Below are 19,298 nucleotides of genomic sequence, written 5' to 3'. Positions count from 1 at the left end.
AGCTTCTATGGCAGTGGGAAAATGCCCTTAGCTGACACTTTATAACCCAGGAAGGTCACTACGGGTTCCCCAAACATGCACTTGTCCTTGTTAAGTGTTATTCCGTGAGCACTAAGCTTGCTTTGCACCTCGTTCACGTGTTTCTGATGGTCAGAGATGTTCTCAGAAAACACCAGAATATCGTCTGGATAACTGTTGCCATGTTTGGGCAGCGTTTTTCAGCCCAAATGGCATCACCAAAAATTCAAACAGCCCGAATGGGGTTGTCACTGCAGTCTTTGGCATGTCTTGCTCTGCCATTGGGATCTGATTATAAGCCTTATGGCAATCTAAGACATTGAATATGGTAGCCCCGTCCAGTCAATGTGTGAAATCCTGTATATGTGGCACAGGGCATCTGTCCGGACAAGTTCGGGCATTCAAAGCTCGATAATCGCCACACGGGCACCATGACCCATTCTTTTTATGGGAAAGGTGCAGAGGAGAGGACCATGGGCCGTCGGATGGCCCTATATTTCCTTCTTGTAGCATGTCATTGAAAACGGTCTTGGTTTCCCGCAAGCGATCAGGTGCAAGCCTGTGAACACATGAGGAAACTGGGGCCCTGGAGTTGTACGGATGTGGTGCACTGTCTTATGCTTCACCCTGTTCTTTCTTGTTCCGTGTTGTGGCTTGGGTGCTGTCTTTGTGATTGACACAGTGGGAGCCTGTTGTTGTGCTGTTGTACAAGTAATTACACTACATAAAAGAAAACACTTGCATGGATTTTACACCGGAAATGATCACTTTTATTATGCTGTATGAACACAATACCAACGTACGTTAACGCGGGAAAATGAACACTCCTCTTTTCCAAAGAACCTCATTCGCAAAGAGAGTGTTTCAGAGTACTGTCGACTATCAACTTGTCACTCCCACAGCTATATACGGTCTCTGACTCTGAGAATTTAGTGTGATATGAAATTCCAAAGTACTGCAACCAGATCCTTTAAAAATTGTGGCACAAAATCAGAGAGAATCTATATTTGTTTCTAAGAGCATCGATAGGGATTAGAGGACTATGATGAAGATGCCAAGCAAACAACATTTTTCACATGTTCAGTGGCTAACTTCTCATTCAAATATGGAGGCTAGAAAAGCTCTGGTTCACAATGTTTTTTCAAGGAGGATGGCATATGATGTAGCATTAAAACAGCATGTAAAATTTGCTGTAGGAGAAACTGTTATTCAGATCACGTGTTGTATCCAGTGGTACCCCATACAGTCATACTGGAGATTTGTCCACTTTTCTGCTATACAACGTTGTCTCCTTCTCCGCAAACATCATGATAGTCCTAACAAGTATGACGCCACCACTACCGGATAGATGGAAACAGAAGGCATTCAGAAACAGTCTATCTGTCTACTCAACATGCCAGCAGACCCATTCACATGCCTGATGCAGTGTGAAGTGTTTGTACACTACTTGCCATTAAAATTGCTACACCACGAAGATGACATGCTACAGATGCGAAATGTAACCGACAGGAAGAAGATGCTGTTATATGCAAATGATTAGCTTATCAGAGCATTCACACATGTTTGGCACCGGTGGCGACACCTACAACATGCTAACATGAGGAAAGTTTCCAACCGATTTCTCATACACAAACAGCAGTTGACCGGCGTTGCCTGGTGAAACATTATTGTGATGCCTCATGTAAGGAGGAGAAATGCGTACCATCACGTTTCCGACTTTGATAAAGGTTGGATTGTAGCCTATCGCAATTGCAGTTTATTGTATCATGACATTGCTGCTCGCGTTGGTCGAGATCCAATGACTGTTAACAGAATATGGAATCGGTGGGCTCAGGAAGGTAATGCGGAATGCTGTCCTGGATCCCAACAGCCTTGTATCACTAGCAGTTGAGATGACAGGCATCTTATATGGCTGTAACGGATTGTGCAGACATGTTTCGATCCCTGAGTCAACAGATGGGGATGTTTGCAAGACAACAACCATCTGCACGAACAGTTCGACATCATTTGCAGCAGCATAGACTATCAGCTCGGAGACCGTGGCTACGGTTACCCTTGACGCTGCATCACAGACAGGAACGCCTGCGATAGTGTACTCAATGACGAACCTGCGTGCACGAATGGCAAAACGTCATTTTTCCGGATGAATCCAGGTTCTGTTTACAGCATGAGGATGGTCGCATCCATGTTTGGTGACATCGTGGTGAATGCATGTTGGAAGCGTGTATTCGTCATCACCACACTGGCGTATCACCTGGCGTGATGGTATGGGGTTACATTGGTTACACGTCCTGGTCACCTCTTGTTCGCATTGACAACACTTTGAACAGTGGACGTTACATTTCAGAAGTGTTATGACCCATGGCTCTACCTTTCATTTGATCCCTGCGAAACTCTACATTTCAGCAGCATAATGCACATCTGCATGTTGCAGGTTCTGTACAGGCCTTTCTGGATACAGAAAATGTTTGACCGCTACCCTGGCCAGCAGATTCTACAGATCTCTCACTGGTTGAAAACTTCTGGTCAATGGTGGCCGAGCAACTGGCTCGTCACAATACGCCAGTCACTACTCTTGATGAACTGTGGTATCGTGTTGAAGCTGCATGGGCAGCTGTACCTGTACACGGCATCCAAGCTTTGTTTGACTCAATGCCCAGGCATACCAAGGCCGTTATTATGGCCAGAGGTGGTTCTTCTGGGTACTGATTTCTCAGGATCTATGCACCCAAATTGCGTGAAAATGTAATCACATGTCAGTTCTAGTATAATAGATTTGTCCAATGAATACCCGTTTATCATATGCATTTCTTCTTGGTGTAGCAATTTTAATGGCCAGTAGTGTAGTTTGTGACATTGGAAGCTGACACAATGGCATGTTTTTCTACCACTACAGCTTACAACAGATTACACTGAAACTTTGATGGAGTCAGGTGTACATCTATTACAGTGCTCTATAATTGAGCAAACACTGTGATCACAAATGTATGGTCTATTACAGTCATGTGGACTAGGCTATGGTTACCCCATGCGTACTAGGACTGTCTTCAGTCACCTAGTTCCTCTATTTCCTCACATGCATCACCATCAAATAAGCTAAAATGTCATGATATCACACCCTTTTCCTTGTGGATAGATTGTTCTTTCAAGGAGGATGGCATGTTCCTCATCATATCAAGCACTTATAACTCAGGTAGTTGCTATTATCAGTCACTCACACTCAGGTATTGTGTCTTTTGTTCTCAGCAAACCACACAAGCACTTCATCTGCAATTTCCAGTTCATAGAATGGTTCTTCACTGACTGAACTCAGTACACCACTGACCTTTCTGTTAGAGAGAATACTATTGGAAGAAAGATTTGTTTAACATGCAGATCACAATGAATTCATGAGAGATAGCGCAAGAACTTGGATGGTATATGTATGGGGAGGAAAATTAGCTATCTCCTTTTCAAATGAATCAACCTGATATCTGCCTTAACTGATTCAGGGAAACCATAGAAATACCAAACTGAATGGTTTCACTGGGATTTAAATCTCATTGCTCTCGAATGCAAATTCAGTACCTTAAAAAATTTCCCATCATACTCAGTGGGCTTGTACTGGGCCTGTGTATACGCTACCATTCTTCAGTCTTAATCACTTCTTACTGCTATACTTTTTAATGTGTCCTACAAGATTCATTCAGACCATTCTTCATAAATGTTAGAGTGGTTCAGTATGATGTGTGATGTCTCTGCAATAAGCAACAATCAATCACATTTCTTAATGCTTCACAATTTGATATGTTTCTCCATCTGTGTATTTTGATGTGGCTAGAACCAGCTCTTCCAATGTCATCAGGCAACAGCCCTTTCTTGCTGTTCAGTTGCTACAGAATATGGAGCATTTGATTATACCCTTAGCCAAAACTTCACCTCCAGTTAAAATGCCACACACACCACCTTGTGAACACATAGAAAATAACACTTATTAAGTAGTCTGAGTATTCTTCATTCAAATTATTACTTAAAATTAATTTTTCCATCCAGATTTATCTTATGAATTTCATATTGATTCAGAAATAATTCACTTAATAAAATCAGTGCCATCTAACAAAATTTTACCTCAATGAAGGGCATAATGTCATATTGTTTTCTCTCTTAGACGCAGGTCAGTTGCATCGTGTCTGCATTACTTCTGGAAATATGTCTGCCTTTATCATAATTCTCTCCACATTTAGAGATCACTGCTGTTTTGAAGCTGTGTTTGTTGGATATGCCAATATCAATTGCATAAGCAATGTCAATAATTGCCATATTTAGTCTTTCATGCTAAAGATGATAAATTAAAGATCTCTATAGCTTTATAAAAGTATTCACAGTTTCAATGCTATTTTCCTTTCACGCCATACCTAGAAGAAGAACTCAGTGCAGATTTAAGAAAAATTTTATTGGTAAAGAAGCAGTTTGTTGACTGGGAAGCAGAGATGGAGTCAGAACTTGCTGTTTCTCAGAGGATATCAGAAAAAATGAAACTTGATAAGAAACAGCTTGCAGAAGAGAAAAAGAAGCAGGTATGACTAGTAACATTTGTATTTCAATATCTAATCATTTATAAATATTATGAACAGTATTTATACAAAACACGAAAATATTTGGTGCATTCCAGGATCTGTTTCTGCTAAAGTTAACAAATGAAGTTGCCAATTTAGAAACACAGATCACAACTCTAGAAGGGCAGTTGAAAGTTAAAGAAGAAGAACGCCTAATCATCAGCCAAACTCTGGCCGATGCTAATGTTGATCTTGAAGCACTAAATAAGGAGCAACAACGATTACTGCAAGCATGGAATGGTGTGGTTATTAGCATGCAGCAAAGAGACAAAGCATATGCTGCTGTGATGGATGAGAAAAAGTGAGAATTTATTTATTTTGTAATTTACTTGCAAAAAGCAGATAGGATTTGCAGTTTCCACCTATTTTTGTGGAACATGTCAAAGAATTGTTCATTTCTTTCAAAAGGCTTCATTGGTTTACATTACTTTGTGACGTAGTTTGTATTCTGGTTTCCCCTATGATAAAGATATTTTCTCATTTTCTTTCTATTTCATTCCTCTCAGTTGTGAGGTCCTGCAAATTTCAGGAAAACATTAACTTTTTTCTTTTGTTTTGTTGTGTAGAACAGGTGATGACTGGATGTTAGATACATTTTCAATTGGTTTAAGAACAACTGAATGGATAGCTGTTAAACTGTGACTTTCTCATCCATCATTTGTAGAATTCACCTATTGGTTGATTCTTTTTCGTATTAGCCTTCATCTCGGTCCCATAACATTTGTTCTAATTGACATGTTGCCAGAATGTTTGGCTAACATTTTCAAGGGTTTCCTAACACAGACAGGGTGTATATGACCCGGGACAACAGGGAGATCCGGGAAAAACCTGGGACTTTTTTCATCCAAGAGAAAACTGGGAAAAACCTGGGAATTGTCTAGAATTCTAGAATTCTGGGAAGTTTTCAATGTTTTAGTTTTCAGTTAAATTTTTGTGATTTTGACCCAAAACTCAAACAAAGGATATTACTGTATCCCACTACTGCAGAATAATACTGCAACAACAAAACATGGGGGAAAAAATAAAACAAATAAATAAATAAAACTTAAGTTGCAAAGGAAATTCACCATATGCAACAACAAAACAGTGCTCAAACAAGCGTCTGCCAACAGCAGAGTGTGAGGTGGGGAGTCTCCACGTGACCTGTGATTTTGTTGTTTCCTCTTCATTTATTGCTCTCATGTTAAATGACAAACAAAAGGATTTTTGTGGCTGGGAGCTATCAAATGAATTAAAATATGTTCGCATAATTACGGAAGGCTAAAATATGTTATTAGTTTCAGATTTTATTTCCACCTTTCTGACAGTCAAGAGTTAATCACCTTACAGAACAATGAAGTTATTTTTGCCGGTTTGCTAAAGAGATTTAGCTTAAAATTAATCTTTTCTGCTGAAGCATTCAATTTATTTGAAACAAAGTGTTTAATTTCACACTATTGGCTAATTTCAACTGTTGTTGTTGTGGACCTGAGACTGGTTTGATGCAGCTCTCCATGCTACGCTGTCCTGTGCAAGCTTCTTCATCTCCCAATACCTATTGCAACCTACATCCTTCTGAATCTGCTTAGTGTATTCATCTCTTGGTCTCCCTCTACGATTTTTACCCTCCACAGTGCCCTACAGTACTAAATTGGTGATCCCTTGATGCCTCAGAACATGTCCTACCAACCGATCCCTTCTTCTGGTCAAGTTGTGCCACAAACTCCTCTTCTCCCCAGTTCTATTCAATAACTTCTCATTAGTTATGTGATCTACCCATCTAATCTTCAGCATCCTTCTGTAGCACCACATTTCAAAAGCTTCTATTCTCTTCTTGTCTAAACTATTTATCATCCATGTTTCACTTCCATACATGGCCACACTCCATACAAATACTTTCAGAAACGACTTCCTGACACTTAAATTATACTCGATGTTAACAAATTTCTCTTCTTCAGAAACGCTTTCCTTGCCATTGCCAGTCAACATTTTATATCCTCTCTACTTCAATCATCATCAGTTATTTTGCTCCCCAAATAGCAAAACAACTTTACTACTTTAAGCTTCTCATTTCCTAATCTAATTTCCTCAGCATCACCCCACTTAATTCGACTACATTCCATTATCCTCGTTTTGCTTTTGTTGATGTTCATCTTATACCCTCCTTTCAAGACACTGTCCATTCCATTCAACTGCTCTTCCAAGTCCTTTTTGCTGTCTCTGACAGAATTACAATGTCATCGGCGAACCTGAAAGTTTATATTTCTTCTCCATGGATTTTAATACCTACTCTGAACTTTTCTTTTGTTTCCTTTACTGCTTGCTCAATATACAGATTGAATAGCATTGGGGAGAGGATACGACCCTTTCTCACTCCCTTGCCGACCACTGCTTCCCTTTCATGTCCCTCGACTCTTATAACTGCCATCTGGTTTCTGTACAAATTGTAAATCAGTTAAATCCAATATCTCTTCTGTTACTCAAGGATTTCTGTTAGCCATCGTCTTTTTACCTACTTGATCCTCTGCTGCCTTCACTATTTCATCTTTCAAAGCTACCCATTCTTCTTCTTCCCCTCATTGTTGTCAATCGTTCTCTAATGCTCTCCCTGAAACTCTCATCAACCTCTGGTTCTGTCAGTTTATCCAGGTCCCATATCCTTAAATTCCCACTTTTTTGCAGTTTCTTCTGTTTTAATCTACAGTTCATAATCAATAGATAGTGGTCAGAGTCCACATCTGCCCCTGGAAATGTTTTAAAATTTAAAACCTGGTGCCTAAATCTCTGTCTTACCATTATATAATCTGTCTGAAACCTTCCAGTATCTACAGGCTTCTTCCATGTATACAACCTTCTTTCATGATTCTTGAACCAGGTGTTAGCTATGATTAAGTTATGCTCTGTGCAAAATTCTACCAGGCAACTTCCTCTTTTCATTCCTTATCCCCATTCTGTATTCACCTACTACGTTTCCTTCTCTTTCTTTTCCTACTGTCGAATTCCAGTCACCAATGACTATTAAATTTTCGTCTCCCTTTACTATCTGAATAATTTCTTTTACCTCATCATACATTTCATCAATCTCTTCATCATCTGCGGAGCTAGTTGGCAGATTAACTTGTACTACTGTGGTAGACATGGGCTTTGTATCTATCTTGTCCACAATAATGTGTTCACTATCCTGTTTTTTTACAAGGAGATAATGGGTCTGATTTACGTGGCACTGCAGGACTAGGTTGGTGAGAGCTGTGGACTGATGGTATTGGTGGTATTTGAACAGGTAGAGGTCATTGTGGAAGCAGAGGTTGCAGCCCTAGATGTGTAATATGGTGATAAGGAATTAGGGTTGAGCAAAGCAGCAACACAGGAACAGTATGTGGTACTGAATTCTGAGAAGAGAAAAGGAAAGTTTCCTGCATTGGCACGGAAGGAAGGAGCAAGGGTTCAAGGTGGGGGACATAAACGTGTAAAGACACATATGAAAAAAATTGTAAAAATATGTGTGGCAAAGATCACAAAAAGGGCAAACAGATGAGGTATGTGGGGAAAAAGGTGAAAACTAAGGGGTTGGGCTGGTAGTGAAAGTTGAAAACGAATCCTGTACTGGGTGGTACTGAGTCACAAGGGGAGTGCTGCTTTGCAGACTTATGCTGGGAATTTTGGAGGTGGTAGGTGACTGGAGGGACAAGCCATGAGTGATCTGTTTTTGTACAAGGTTGGGAGGGTAATTTCAATTTGTGAAAGCCTCAGGGAGATCCTTACTATATGTGGAGCTCCTCACTGAGGCCTTCATAGACCGAAGTGACCCTCTCAGCTTTGTGCAAAAACCGATCACCCATGTCTTATCTCTCCAGTTTCCTACCACCTCTCACATTGCTACAGTCTGGTCACAAAGGAGTACAGGCCACAGAGGAGCACTGCATTTGTTACTCATTTCCACCCAGAACTGGAGCAACTGAATTGCATTTCTGATAGGGTTTCTGATATTTCTGCCCATGCCCTGAGAAGAGGAATATGCTACCCACTACCCTTCATCCACATCTACATCTTCATGATTACTCTATAATGTGATTGGTTAGATAAAAAGTCTACTCACCAAGTGGCTTCAGGAAAACACACATATACAAGGTATTACATATGCAAGCTTTTAGTGTCAGTGGTTCCTTCTTTTGGCAGGAGGGTTGAAGGGATAAGGAAGAGGGGTGAAGGAAGTGGACTGGTGAGATTTAGGAAAAGATGTAGAGTTCATCAAAGTCACACTGATGTGGGGACTTAACAGATGGGATGAGAAGGAAAGACTGATTGTCGGGGGGCTGCACCGGATGAGATTTGAAAACCTTCCATGACACTATTGCCCCTCTTTCAAGATAATAGAAAATTATTAGAGCTGTCCTTCTTTGAACTTTCTTGATGTCATCCATCAATCCTATCTGAGGCAGGTCCCAAACTACACAGCCGTACTCCAGAAGAGGACAGACAAGCGTAATGTGAGCAGTCTCTTTAGTAGACCTGTTGCAGTTTCTAAATGTTCTGCTAATAAATCACAGTATTTGCTTCACTTTCCCCATAACATTATCTTTGTGTTTCTTCCAGTTTAAAGTTATTTGTAATTGCAATCCCTAAGTATTTAGCTGTATTTACAGCTTTTAGATTTGTGTGTTTTATCATTTAAATGAAAGTTTAGTACTCGTGTGAGTTACTTCACACTCTTCATTATTCAGAGTAAAGTGCCATTTTTTTGCACCACACAGATATCGTGCCTAAATTGTTTTGCAATTTGTTTTGGTCACCTGTTGACTTTATAAGAAGATACATCTGCAAACATTCTGAGAAGGCTGCTCAGGTTGTCTCCTAAATCATGTATGTAGATCAGGAACATCAGAGCACCCATAACACTTCCTTGGGGAATGGCGGATATTACTTCTGTTTTACTTGATGACTTTCCATCAGTTACTATGAACTGTGGCTTTTCTGACAAGAACTCACAAATCCAGTTGCACAACTGAAACAATACTGCATAGGCACCCAATCTGATTAGAAGTATCTTGTGACAAATGGTGTCAGAAACATTCTGGAAATCTAAAAATAAGAGATCAATTTGACATTCACTGTCAATAGCACTCATTAATTCGTGGGAATAAAGAGATAGTTGAATTACACAAGAATGATATTTTCTGAAGCCGTGCTGGCTGTTTGCCAATATATTGTTCTCTTTGAGGTAACCCATAATGTTTGAGCATAGTATATGTTCCAAAATCCTACTGCTAATTGAAGTTAGAGATATGAGTCTGTAATTCAATGCATTTCTTCTATTTCATAAAACTGTTTAGTAATGCTTTGGTGGCAGTGTCATCTGTAACATCACCATTGTTATCTGCAACAGTTTTTTGTGTACCAAGGGTGATGAGAACCATCCCTTTTTAGTTTATTTGGTATATGTTTTCCCAATTACCGTCAATGCGTATTCTTTGAATTTAAACCACATTTGGTCTACACTTACTAATTATTTGAATTAAAATCACATATAGTCTAGGCTTATGTGGCCAGGTTGGAAGGAGTGGAGACTGTCTCTTAGGAAGATGTCAACCAAATTTTTATCTGCTTTTTTAAGTAGAAGTAATTTGAATGTATTTTTGATGGGTTTTGATGTTATGGTAAATAGTGTCATTGCAGCAACCTTCAACATCTACATTTACATCTATAGTCTACAAACCACTGTGAGGCCCATGAGTGAGGGTACATCCCATTGTACCAGTTATTAGGATTTCTTCCTGTTCCGTTCACATATGAAGTGCAAGAAAAATGATCATTTGAATCTCTGTGCATGCAGTAATGATTCTAATCCTATCTTCATGATCATTATGTAAGCTGTACTTACGGGATTGTAGTATATTCCTAGAGTAATCATTTAAAGCCAGTTCTTGAAACTTCGTTAACAGACTTTCTTGGGATAGTTTAGATTTGTCTTCAAGAGTCTTTAAGTTCAGTTCCTTCAGTTTCTCTGTGACACTCTCCGATGGATAAAAGAAACCTGTGACCATTCACGGTGCCCTCATAATTATGTAAGCTGTACTTACGGGATTGTAGTATATTCCTAGAGTAATCATTTAAAGCCAGTTCTTGAAACTTCGTTAACAGACTTTCTTGGGATAGTGTAGATCTGTCTTCAAGAGTCTTTAAGTTCAGTTCCTTCAGTATCTCCGTGACACTCTCCCATGGATAAAAGAAACCTGTGACCATTCACGGTGCCCTTCTCTGTATATATTCAATATGCCAAGTTAGTCCCATCTGGTATGGGTCCCACGCACTTGAGTAATGTTCTAGAACCAGTTTCACGAGTGATATGTAAGGAGTCTCATTTGTAGATTGATTCTACCAGTAAACTCCCTCAGTATCTTCCTGCTTTACCCATGACTGGACCTATGTGAGCATTTCACTTCATATCCCTACAAAGCATTACAGAAAGGTATGTGTATGTGTTGGCTGATTCCACATGTGACTCACTGATATTATAGTCAGAAGATACAGCATTTTTCATTTTGTGAACATTTAGAATAAGTTACCAATCTCTGCACCAATTTGAAATCTTATCAAACTCTGACTGAACATTTATGCAGCTTGTTTCAAATAGTACATCATTATTGATAACTGTGTACTTCATCACCAGTAATGGTATCATCTCCAAAAGCCTGATTTTGCTGTTAATATTGTCTGCAAGGTCATTAATATACAACATGAATAGTAAGAGTCCCAACACACTTCCTTGAGGCACACCTGAAATAACCTCTACATCTGAAGATGACTCTCTATCCAAGGTAACGTGCTGCATCCTCCCTAGCAAAAAGGCCTCAATCCAGTCACATATTTCACTTGATACCCCATATGGTCAAACTTTTGACAATAAGTATAAATGTATTACTGATCAAATGCTTTTTAGAAATCATTAAATATTCCATCTACCTTACTGGCTTGATCCAAAGCCTTTAGCATGTAATGTGAAAAAAGTGCGAGATTGGTTTTACATTATCTATGTTTTCGAAATCCATGCTGGTTGGCATTGATTCTGTTCAAGATACCTCATTATGCTTAAGCTCAGAATATGTTCTAAGATTCTACAACAAATCGATGTCAAGAATACTGGATGGTTGTTTTGTTGATTGCTTGTACTACCCTTCTTATAACCAGTGTGACCTGTACCTTTTTCCAAGAACTGGGCACAGGTTTTTGTTCAAGGGATCTATGATACAATGTAGTTAGAACAGGGACTAACTTTGCTGCACAGTCAGCATAGAATCTGACAGGGATTCAATCAGGCCCTGGAGTTTTGTTCACTTTAACGATTTCAGCTGTTTCTCAACACCACTGACACTAATACTTATATCATTCATCTTTTATGTGATACCAGGGTTAAATTGATGTGCCGGCTGTGGTGGCTGAGCGATTCTAGGCGCTGTAGTCCAGAACCGTGCGACTGCTATGGTCGCAGGTTCGAATCCTGCCTTGGGCATGGATGTGTGTGATGTCCTTAGGTCAGTTAGGTTTAAATAGTTCTAAGTTCTAGGGGACTGGTGACCACAGATGTTAAGTCCCATAGTGCTCTGAGTCATTTGAGCCATTTTTTTTTAAATTGGAGCAATTCTCCTGGGTTTTTGTTTGTAAAGCAGCACTTGAAAATGAATTTAAGCATTTCCGATTTTGGTTTGCTACCCTCAATGTCAGTTACTGTCTCATTCACTAGGGACTAGTCACTAACATTTGTTCCACTGACAGTCTTTATATGTGATCAGAATTTCTTTGGGTTGGGACACTAATCCCTGTACCCATGATGATGCTTTCTGTTTGCTGAGGACTACTTGGTGCAAAGAAGTCAAGTAAATTTTCACAACCATTTACACTTTGAGTGGACCCCTGACTAATTGTTCAAAATAATGTTATGAGAAAGCATTCAGAACAGTTTCTCATGATGTTTCGTGTCTACCACAAACTTTAAACATTTATTTTTGGCATCATATTGAGGGTAGATTGAAATCACCACCAACTATGATTGTATGAGTGGGATACCTATTTGAAATGAGACTCAAGTTTTCTTTGAACTGTTCAGCTACTGTATCATCTGTGTCTGGGGAGGGTGGTGAAAGTAACCAATTATGAATTTATTCCAGTTGTCAAGTATAACCTCCACCTGTACTAACTGACAGGAACTATCTACTTCAATTTCACTACAAGGTAAACTACTTCCAACAGGAATAAACACTCCCATCACCAATTTATTTAATCTATCATTCTGGAACATGGTTTGGTCCTTTGTAAAAATTTCAGCTGAACTTATTTCTGGCTGTAGCCAGATTTCTGTACTGATAACAGTTTAAGATTCAATACTTTCACTTACCACTTGGAGCTCTTGTTCTTTTTCAACACATCTGCAACAATTTATGACTACAATATTGATTGTTTCTGCTTCCTGTGTTTGTCCTGCTCACTGTTAGACTGACACCTCCACCCCATCCACAATATCCATGTCTATTCCTTTTCCAACCCTGTTTTCAACTCCTTGTCTCGTGGCTCATATCTGTTCAATAGACCTAGAGGTAAGACCTGTCCCATACATCCTTCCACCACCATGAACTCCAGTCCAGTCACCGACTTCACCTATTCCATCAAAGGCAAGGCTACCTGTGGAAGCAGTCAGGTGATTTACAAACTAAGCTACAACCACTGTGCTGTAATCTATATGGGCATGACAACCAACATGCTGTCTGTCCACATGAATGGCCATTAACAAACTGTGGCCAAAGACAACTGGACCACCCAGTCATTGAAAATGCTGTCCAGCACAACATGCATCACTTCAATGACTGCTTCACAGCCTGTGCCATCTGCACCCTTTCTAAATAACATCAACCATGCACTACAGTGAATTGAACGGGTGGGATCTCTCTCTGCAACGTACCTACATTCCTGTAAAATGCCCCTCCGCCCCCTCCCAAATCCCTCAATCCGTGACCTCAACTTGCACTAGTCCCTGTTCTTCACTTAGCTACCCCCTTCCCATTTCCCACACAGTCTTCCATTCCATTGATGCCCCCATAGCCTTTTTCATCTCTTTCCTCTCTTCTACTGTTCTCCTTTCCTGCTCCCCCTGTCCTCCTTCCCAGCTCTCGTTGCTGGATGGGAGTCCCAAATCCTGGTCCAATACAGAAATTTTCGTCATAAAATTTGAAGTAGACTTGATAACTGATTCTGGGCAAAAATAAAATATTTCATGTTTCTGCATGCCTAGTCAGCAGTGATTATCACTGCCTTCTTTGAGCCTTGGTCAGGCATGAAAACTTTGTTTAGTTAGCCTTGGCTGTAGGATCTGAGTTTGAATCATTTCCAGAAGAAAACAGTTTTGCAAGGCAAAAAGATCAAATATGTGCACAGGTAGTTGCTTGTGAATACATTAAATAATTATGCCACTTTGTGCTACATAAAAAGCACAATAGGTGGCTTTCGAACTGCACATACAGTTGTGTATCATCATGAGTACAGTGGAATTACTGTCAATATGCTGTTGAGATTGACTTTTTAGTTCAAAAACCATCACCATGTGAACGACAGGCTGGAGAATTACTGTAGAACTTTAAGAGTTGTGATATTCTTGCAGGTTACATTATTTCCAAAAAAATTAGTTTTAGTAAATATTACTGAATGGTTTATGTGATAGAGTTAAAGGTGTAATTGTCCCAGATACTAATGAGAGTTAGTGACATATTTGAAATGTCACTCATTATTTTAAATTTGAGTCCACAGATGGTAAGGGCTGTCTTATCTCTAGTAACATGTTTCCTGGTATTTGTAATATTGTGATACTAATTCACATGTGGCCTTAATAAACATTCAGAAGAGTGTTCCCTAATTTTACTCTGTATAGTAAAATGACTGTACCAAAAACAGATTTGAAAGCCTGAAAGGGAATTACATTATGTGGACGAGTGGAAATCAGGTAGGCTACAATTTAGTTCATACAGGCACATTTGAGCATGACAGTACATGCTAAATAATGTCGGGACAGACTGCAACTCTGTTGTCAATTCTGAACTATTACTTCCTTTTCATGTCACTTGACACTCATAACTGCAGTCTGGTTTCTGTACAAGTTGTAGATAACCTCTGGCTTTCTGTATTTTATCTGTGCTACCTTACGAATATCAAGAAGTGAGTTCTAGTCAACATTGTCAAAAGTTTTCTCTAAATCCACAAATGCAATAATTGTGTAGCATTAGTCTTGTAAGGTAAGTTGTAGGGACAGTATTGCATCACATTACCAGCACACCACTTGTTTGGTATGCTCCTATCAATGCAGGCAATGCACAACCTAAATATTTGTTGCTTGACTCATTGTGAAATCTGAGGAGTCAGCTATGTACCGTTGCTTTAATGGCCATACTTTTAACACAGAACTAATTGTTAAACCCTTTTTAATAAAGACACAAGATAATGAAACAAAATTATAAATGAATAAGAAAATGACTGCGTGAATTGTGTAAAATTAATGAGATAGTTTAAAATAAATAAATTTCACTCGTATGACAATGGTGGCCTCACTTGGATTGTGGAGTTAAATGAAAACAATTAAACAACATCAGGTTACCTTCCATTCAGAAAGCTGTTGCACTCAGCAACTGTTATATTGACTTGTAAATTATAGATTGCAGCCATCAGTCATCCTTTTTAAATTTTATTGTGCAAATCAAGATTTCGGCTAGAAGCTAGCCATTCTCAATGCACTATTATTTTTGCTCAATACATGTAATTGCCTGTTGGTCGGGCTTCATCCACAGTTAATTTAATTAAACAATAATTAATTATGTAGTTAGTAGTGCAAGCAGAGAACTAAATACAGAAACATATGAACAAATTTCATTTAATCCATGATAATTCACAAAAATCAACAGGAACATTCAAAATATGAACATGCACTTCCACAATATCAGCGACGCATAAAGTAATGTCCATTATTTTTAATCACCATTACAAAATGTGCAACACACATATACAAATATCAACTGCAACAAATAATTATAGTTCACAGCTGCCTTATGTCATTTAAACAAAGTTAGTGTTCTTTAAGTCGTAGACAATCATACGCCAAAAACACAGTAAGATTCTCTTATGTTCACTCAAAGGTTAAAGACTGTTATTTGATTTGCCAAGATTAGTACATGGCTACTAAAATGTTAAACTTTTTTATTTACATGTGACTGTTAGGCAAAAATACATCACCACCACTGACAAAAAGGCACTCACGAAAATTAATGCATGCCCTACCTCTCAGTCTTAAATAGCTTCTGTAATACCATGTTAGACTCTTAAATACTGACCATCATTTGAAAGCTAATAGCAATACTAATATGATACTATAAAACAGAGAAAATAATCATTGTCATTTTATGACTTCTTGTTGAAATAATTAAACAGTATGAGACAAGTTGTTAACAAAGTTCATGTAGCAATCTTGCATCTGGCTTTTGAATGTAACTAAACTTACATAAATTTATAAATACATACTATAATGCCGTCACTAATTTTGGACATTACTGTGAGAAAAGCAGCTCCATTTCAGTAATATGTGAGGCAAGCTGGCAGGCACAGTGGCACCGGTATGCAGTTTCAAATATGAGTCTTTTTACCTCCCACAAGGCAGCTAGGCGAATCTCTGTGATCTTGGCAATATAACAGAAAAGCATTACAACTATGTATTAGCCTGAGGGAAGTTTCTACACCTTGAGACATGAAACTGTTGATTTGCATGTGCCTGGAAGCAACATATCCAACAACAAACATACCATTAACCACTATAAATACTCTTGGTGTATCTACAAGACAGCAGTACGTCCAAAGGGGGAAGGAGTGCAATGGGAATTCGCTGTTCCCGGATTGATGCAGGGTGAGATAGAGATGAGGGGAGTCATTGTCTTGGTGTTCCATTCCTTCACTACAAGTGAAATGAGGGAGCTGCGTGTACCACCAATGGAAACTGAAGTACTCCCCATGAGACAGGAGGATGTGGTACTCAAAAGACATTGCTGGGCACTGAAGCTGATCCTGAGTGCTTAGAAAATAAACAAGAAGGTGAGATGATTAGAGGATGTGATATGGAATTAGAGCGAGAGACAGAGGGAAAACACATGTTGAAAGAAATGAGAAGTAAGTTGCACCAGTCCTATGTATGCTGACTGATATCTGACAAGATTAACAAAGACTCTAGAACCTATGCAACAAGTCAACCAGCCAAGGAAGTGTATCACAGTGAATTGCCTGAGGGTAAACAGGAAGACAGCAGTGACTTGAGGATAACAAACAATGGAGACAGCATGACAGAATACCATGTCAAGCTAATAAATCGAGGTCAAAACATAAGATGTATCAAGTTCAGACGCAATGGAATGATGTGTAGCAATATGAATACAACAGCACAGAGAAATCGTGACTGACTACTGAGCTGCTGCACTGCTAGCTTTGAAGGGCCGTGAGAAGTACTGACAGATTGGCAAGGTGGTTGTGTCCCCATGGTGGCATTTGCACTGGTGACAGCAACACTGCAGCAGTGCCATCTAGTGGCCGTCATCGAGGTCCATGCTTCTGGTGGGCTTTCCAAGATTTGCCAGGCCAGGATACCACACTCTTCCTCCCTGAAATGGACTTGTAGGGCCGAAATTGCCTAGGATGATGCTTGGGAAGATGAACCAATGGTACGAGAGGAGACCTGGCACTGAAGCCTATCATCTGGAGGAAAGAACCCAAGGCACCTGGCAATGCACTGATGGAAGATGGCGGGGGCTACGACAGCTGAAGGGGTGGAGGCTGCAGTAAGGACTTGACCACCATGCCCTTGTCAATGAAAGCTGCTTCTTGTGCCCTGGAGTGCCAATTGTACCAGTGTGGTTGGGATATCAGCAAGGTTGGGCGTTCCAGGTTTGCTGGAGCCACTGTTGGTGGTGGGGTTAGTAGGTACAGGTGGAGTTTATTGGTACGACAGTGCTGCAAGCTCCTTGGAGGGTTAACCATCACAAGGCATTACCCAGAGGTGGCAACCATTTTAGCCAGCATCCACAAGGCTTTTGATCACTAAGAGCATACCCATATACCTGATCCCGACTGGTAGCACCCAGTGTGCCAGGTTTGGGCTTCCTTGGGCTGTGGGACCATATGGAGGAGAGTATGCAGCTGTCACCCATGGCAGTGGAGGTCTTGTGGATGTTCAGAAACATTGTGAGTGCAGCAGTGGTGGTGGAAGTGTCCCGGCACTGAAGACCACGAGCTGGAGGGAAGAACCCTGGGCATCAGGCAACGCACCATGGCAAAATGTGAGGGGTGAAGATGGCCACAGGGGTGGAGGCTGCAGTGAAGACTCAACGCCCATGTTCTCATCAATAGGAGCTGCCTCTAGTGCCATGGAGTGCAAGTTGTATCCATGTGGAACAGGGGTCTGCAAGGAATGGTGGTGGGATTTGAAGGCACAGATGGGAGTTGATTGGTATGACAGCAGTCCAAGCTCCTCATAGTATCAGCCATTGTAATGCATTTCCCATGGGTGGCAATCACTGTAACCAGCATCAACAAGGGTTTCACCCAGTAAGAGCATTCCCAAATAGCTAATCTAACCATGGCAGGTAGTGCCCAGCATGCTGGGTCCAAGCCTCCTTGGGGTGTATGTGGCTGCCACAGTCGTGGACAGTGGTGACCCTGTGAGTGCTCAGAAACATTGTGAGAGCAGTGGTGTTGATGGAAGTAGCCATTGCCTTTGACATTTGTTGCCTGAATGTTTGAATCATATGCTGTGCTTCACCATTTGAGGATGGGTGAAATGACCACCATTGGGGAGGGAGGGGGGGGGGGGGTGCAGACCTTTTTGTAAATCATTGCTGTGAACTGGGGCTCAGTGTCCAACACAATGGTGTGGGGATGCCCTCCGTTAGCTAAAATCTGGATGAGAGCATTGAGGATTATGTTAGTGGTGGTGGATGCCATGCTGACCACATATGGCTAGTTAGCATAAGTGTCCACAATAGTGAGGTGCATAGAGCCCAGAAAGGGGTCAGCAAAAGCCATGTGAATGCAGTCCCAATGGTGATGGGAGGGGGGAGTGAAAGATTCAGGAGGAGAATCCTGGTTTGGGGCACATGCAGAATAACTGTACACTATTGCCTCCACATCTTTGTTCAGTCCTGGCCAGTAGGCATGTCATCTTGCAAAGGCTTTCATAAATGAGATACCACAATGACAATGGTGGAGGTGTTTGCAAAAAATTGGACACTGGGCGAACAGGATAATGACTCGATGAGTATCTGTCTCTGTGTCAAGCAGGAGAACAGTGGAGATGACTGACAGATGCTGGGAGAGGCAAACCCAGGCCTCGAGTTCCAGATTGGTGCACTTAAAAAAATAATGAGGTTACCCATGGAGCATTTAGTGCATCACGTGCCGTAAGACAGGGGTGTGGTATGCATCTGCAGCTGTGTTAATAGCTGTTATGGAAAACCCAGTTAAGGTGTGCTGTCATTCCATATCACTGTGGAAACAGGAGATTTCCTGTTGGTCGAATACTGGTTGGACCCAAAAAGGAGATAGGAGAGATTATATTTAATGGTACAATTGTAGGAGCTGAAGAAAAGTGCTCTAGACTGGAGCCATTGTACCATCTGCTTCAAAGCTGAGAGTGGG

The 19,298-nt window shown here is 40.4% G+C and overlaps 1 protein-coding gene across 2 annotated transcripts in view; it reads left to right on the top strand.

Moving 5' to 3' along the window:
- The window catches only part of LOC126330571 (coiled-coil domain-containing protein 40), a 356,717-nt gene that overhangs the window by 123,231 nt on the left and 214,188 nt on the right, over positions 1 to 19,298 (top strand). For both annotated transcript variants that reach the window (XM_049996367.1, XM_049996369.1), the window contains 2 exons: positions 4,417 to 4,574; positions 4,670 to 4,914. In XM_049996367.1, the coding sequence (XP_049852324.1) occupies positions 4,417 to 4,574; positions 4,670 to 4,914 (403 nt within the window). The remainder of the gene's footprint in view (positions 1 to 4,416; positions 4,575 to 4,669; positions 4,915 to 19,298) is intronic.

Source organism: Schistocerca gregaria, chromosome 2 (genome assembly GCF_023897955.1).
Source record: "Schistocerca gregaria isolate iqSchGreg1 chromosome 2, iqSchGreg1.2, whole genome shotgun sequence".
Lineage (NCBI taxonomy): Eukaryota > Metazoa > Arthropoda > Insecta > Orthoptera > Acrididae > Schistocerca > Schistocerca gregaria.
Note: the sequence above shows the minus strand (reverse complement) of the source record. Positions and strands in the feature narration are given on the sequence as shown.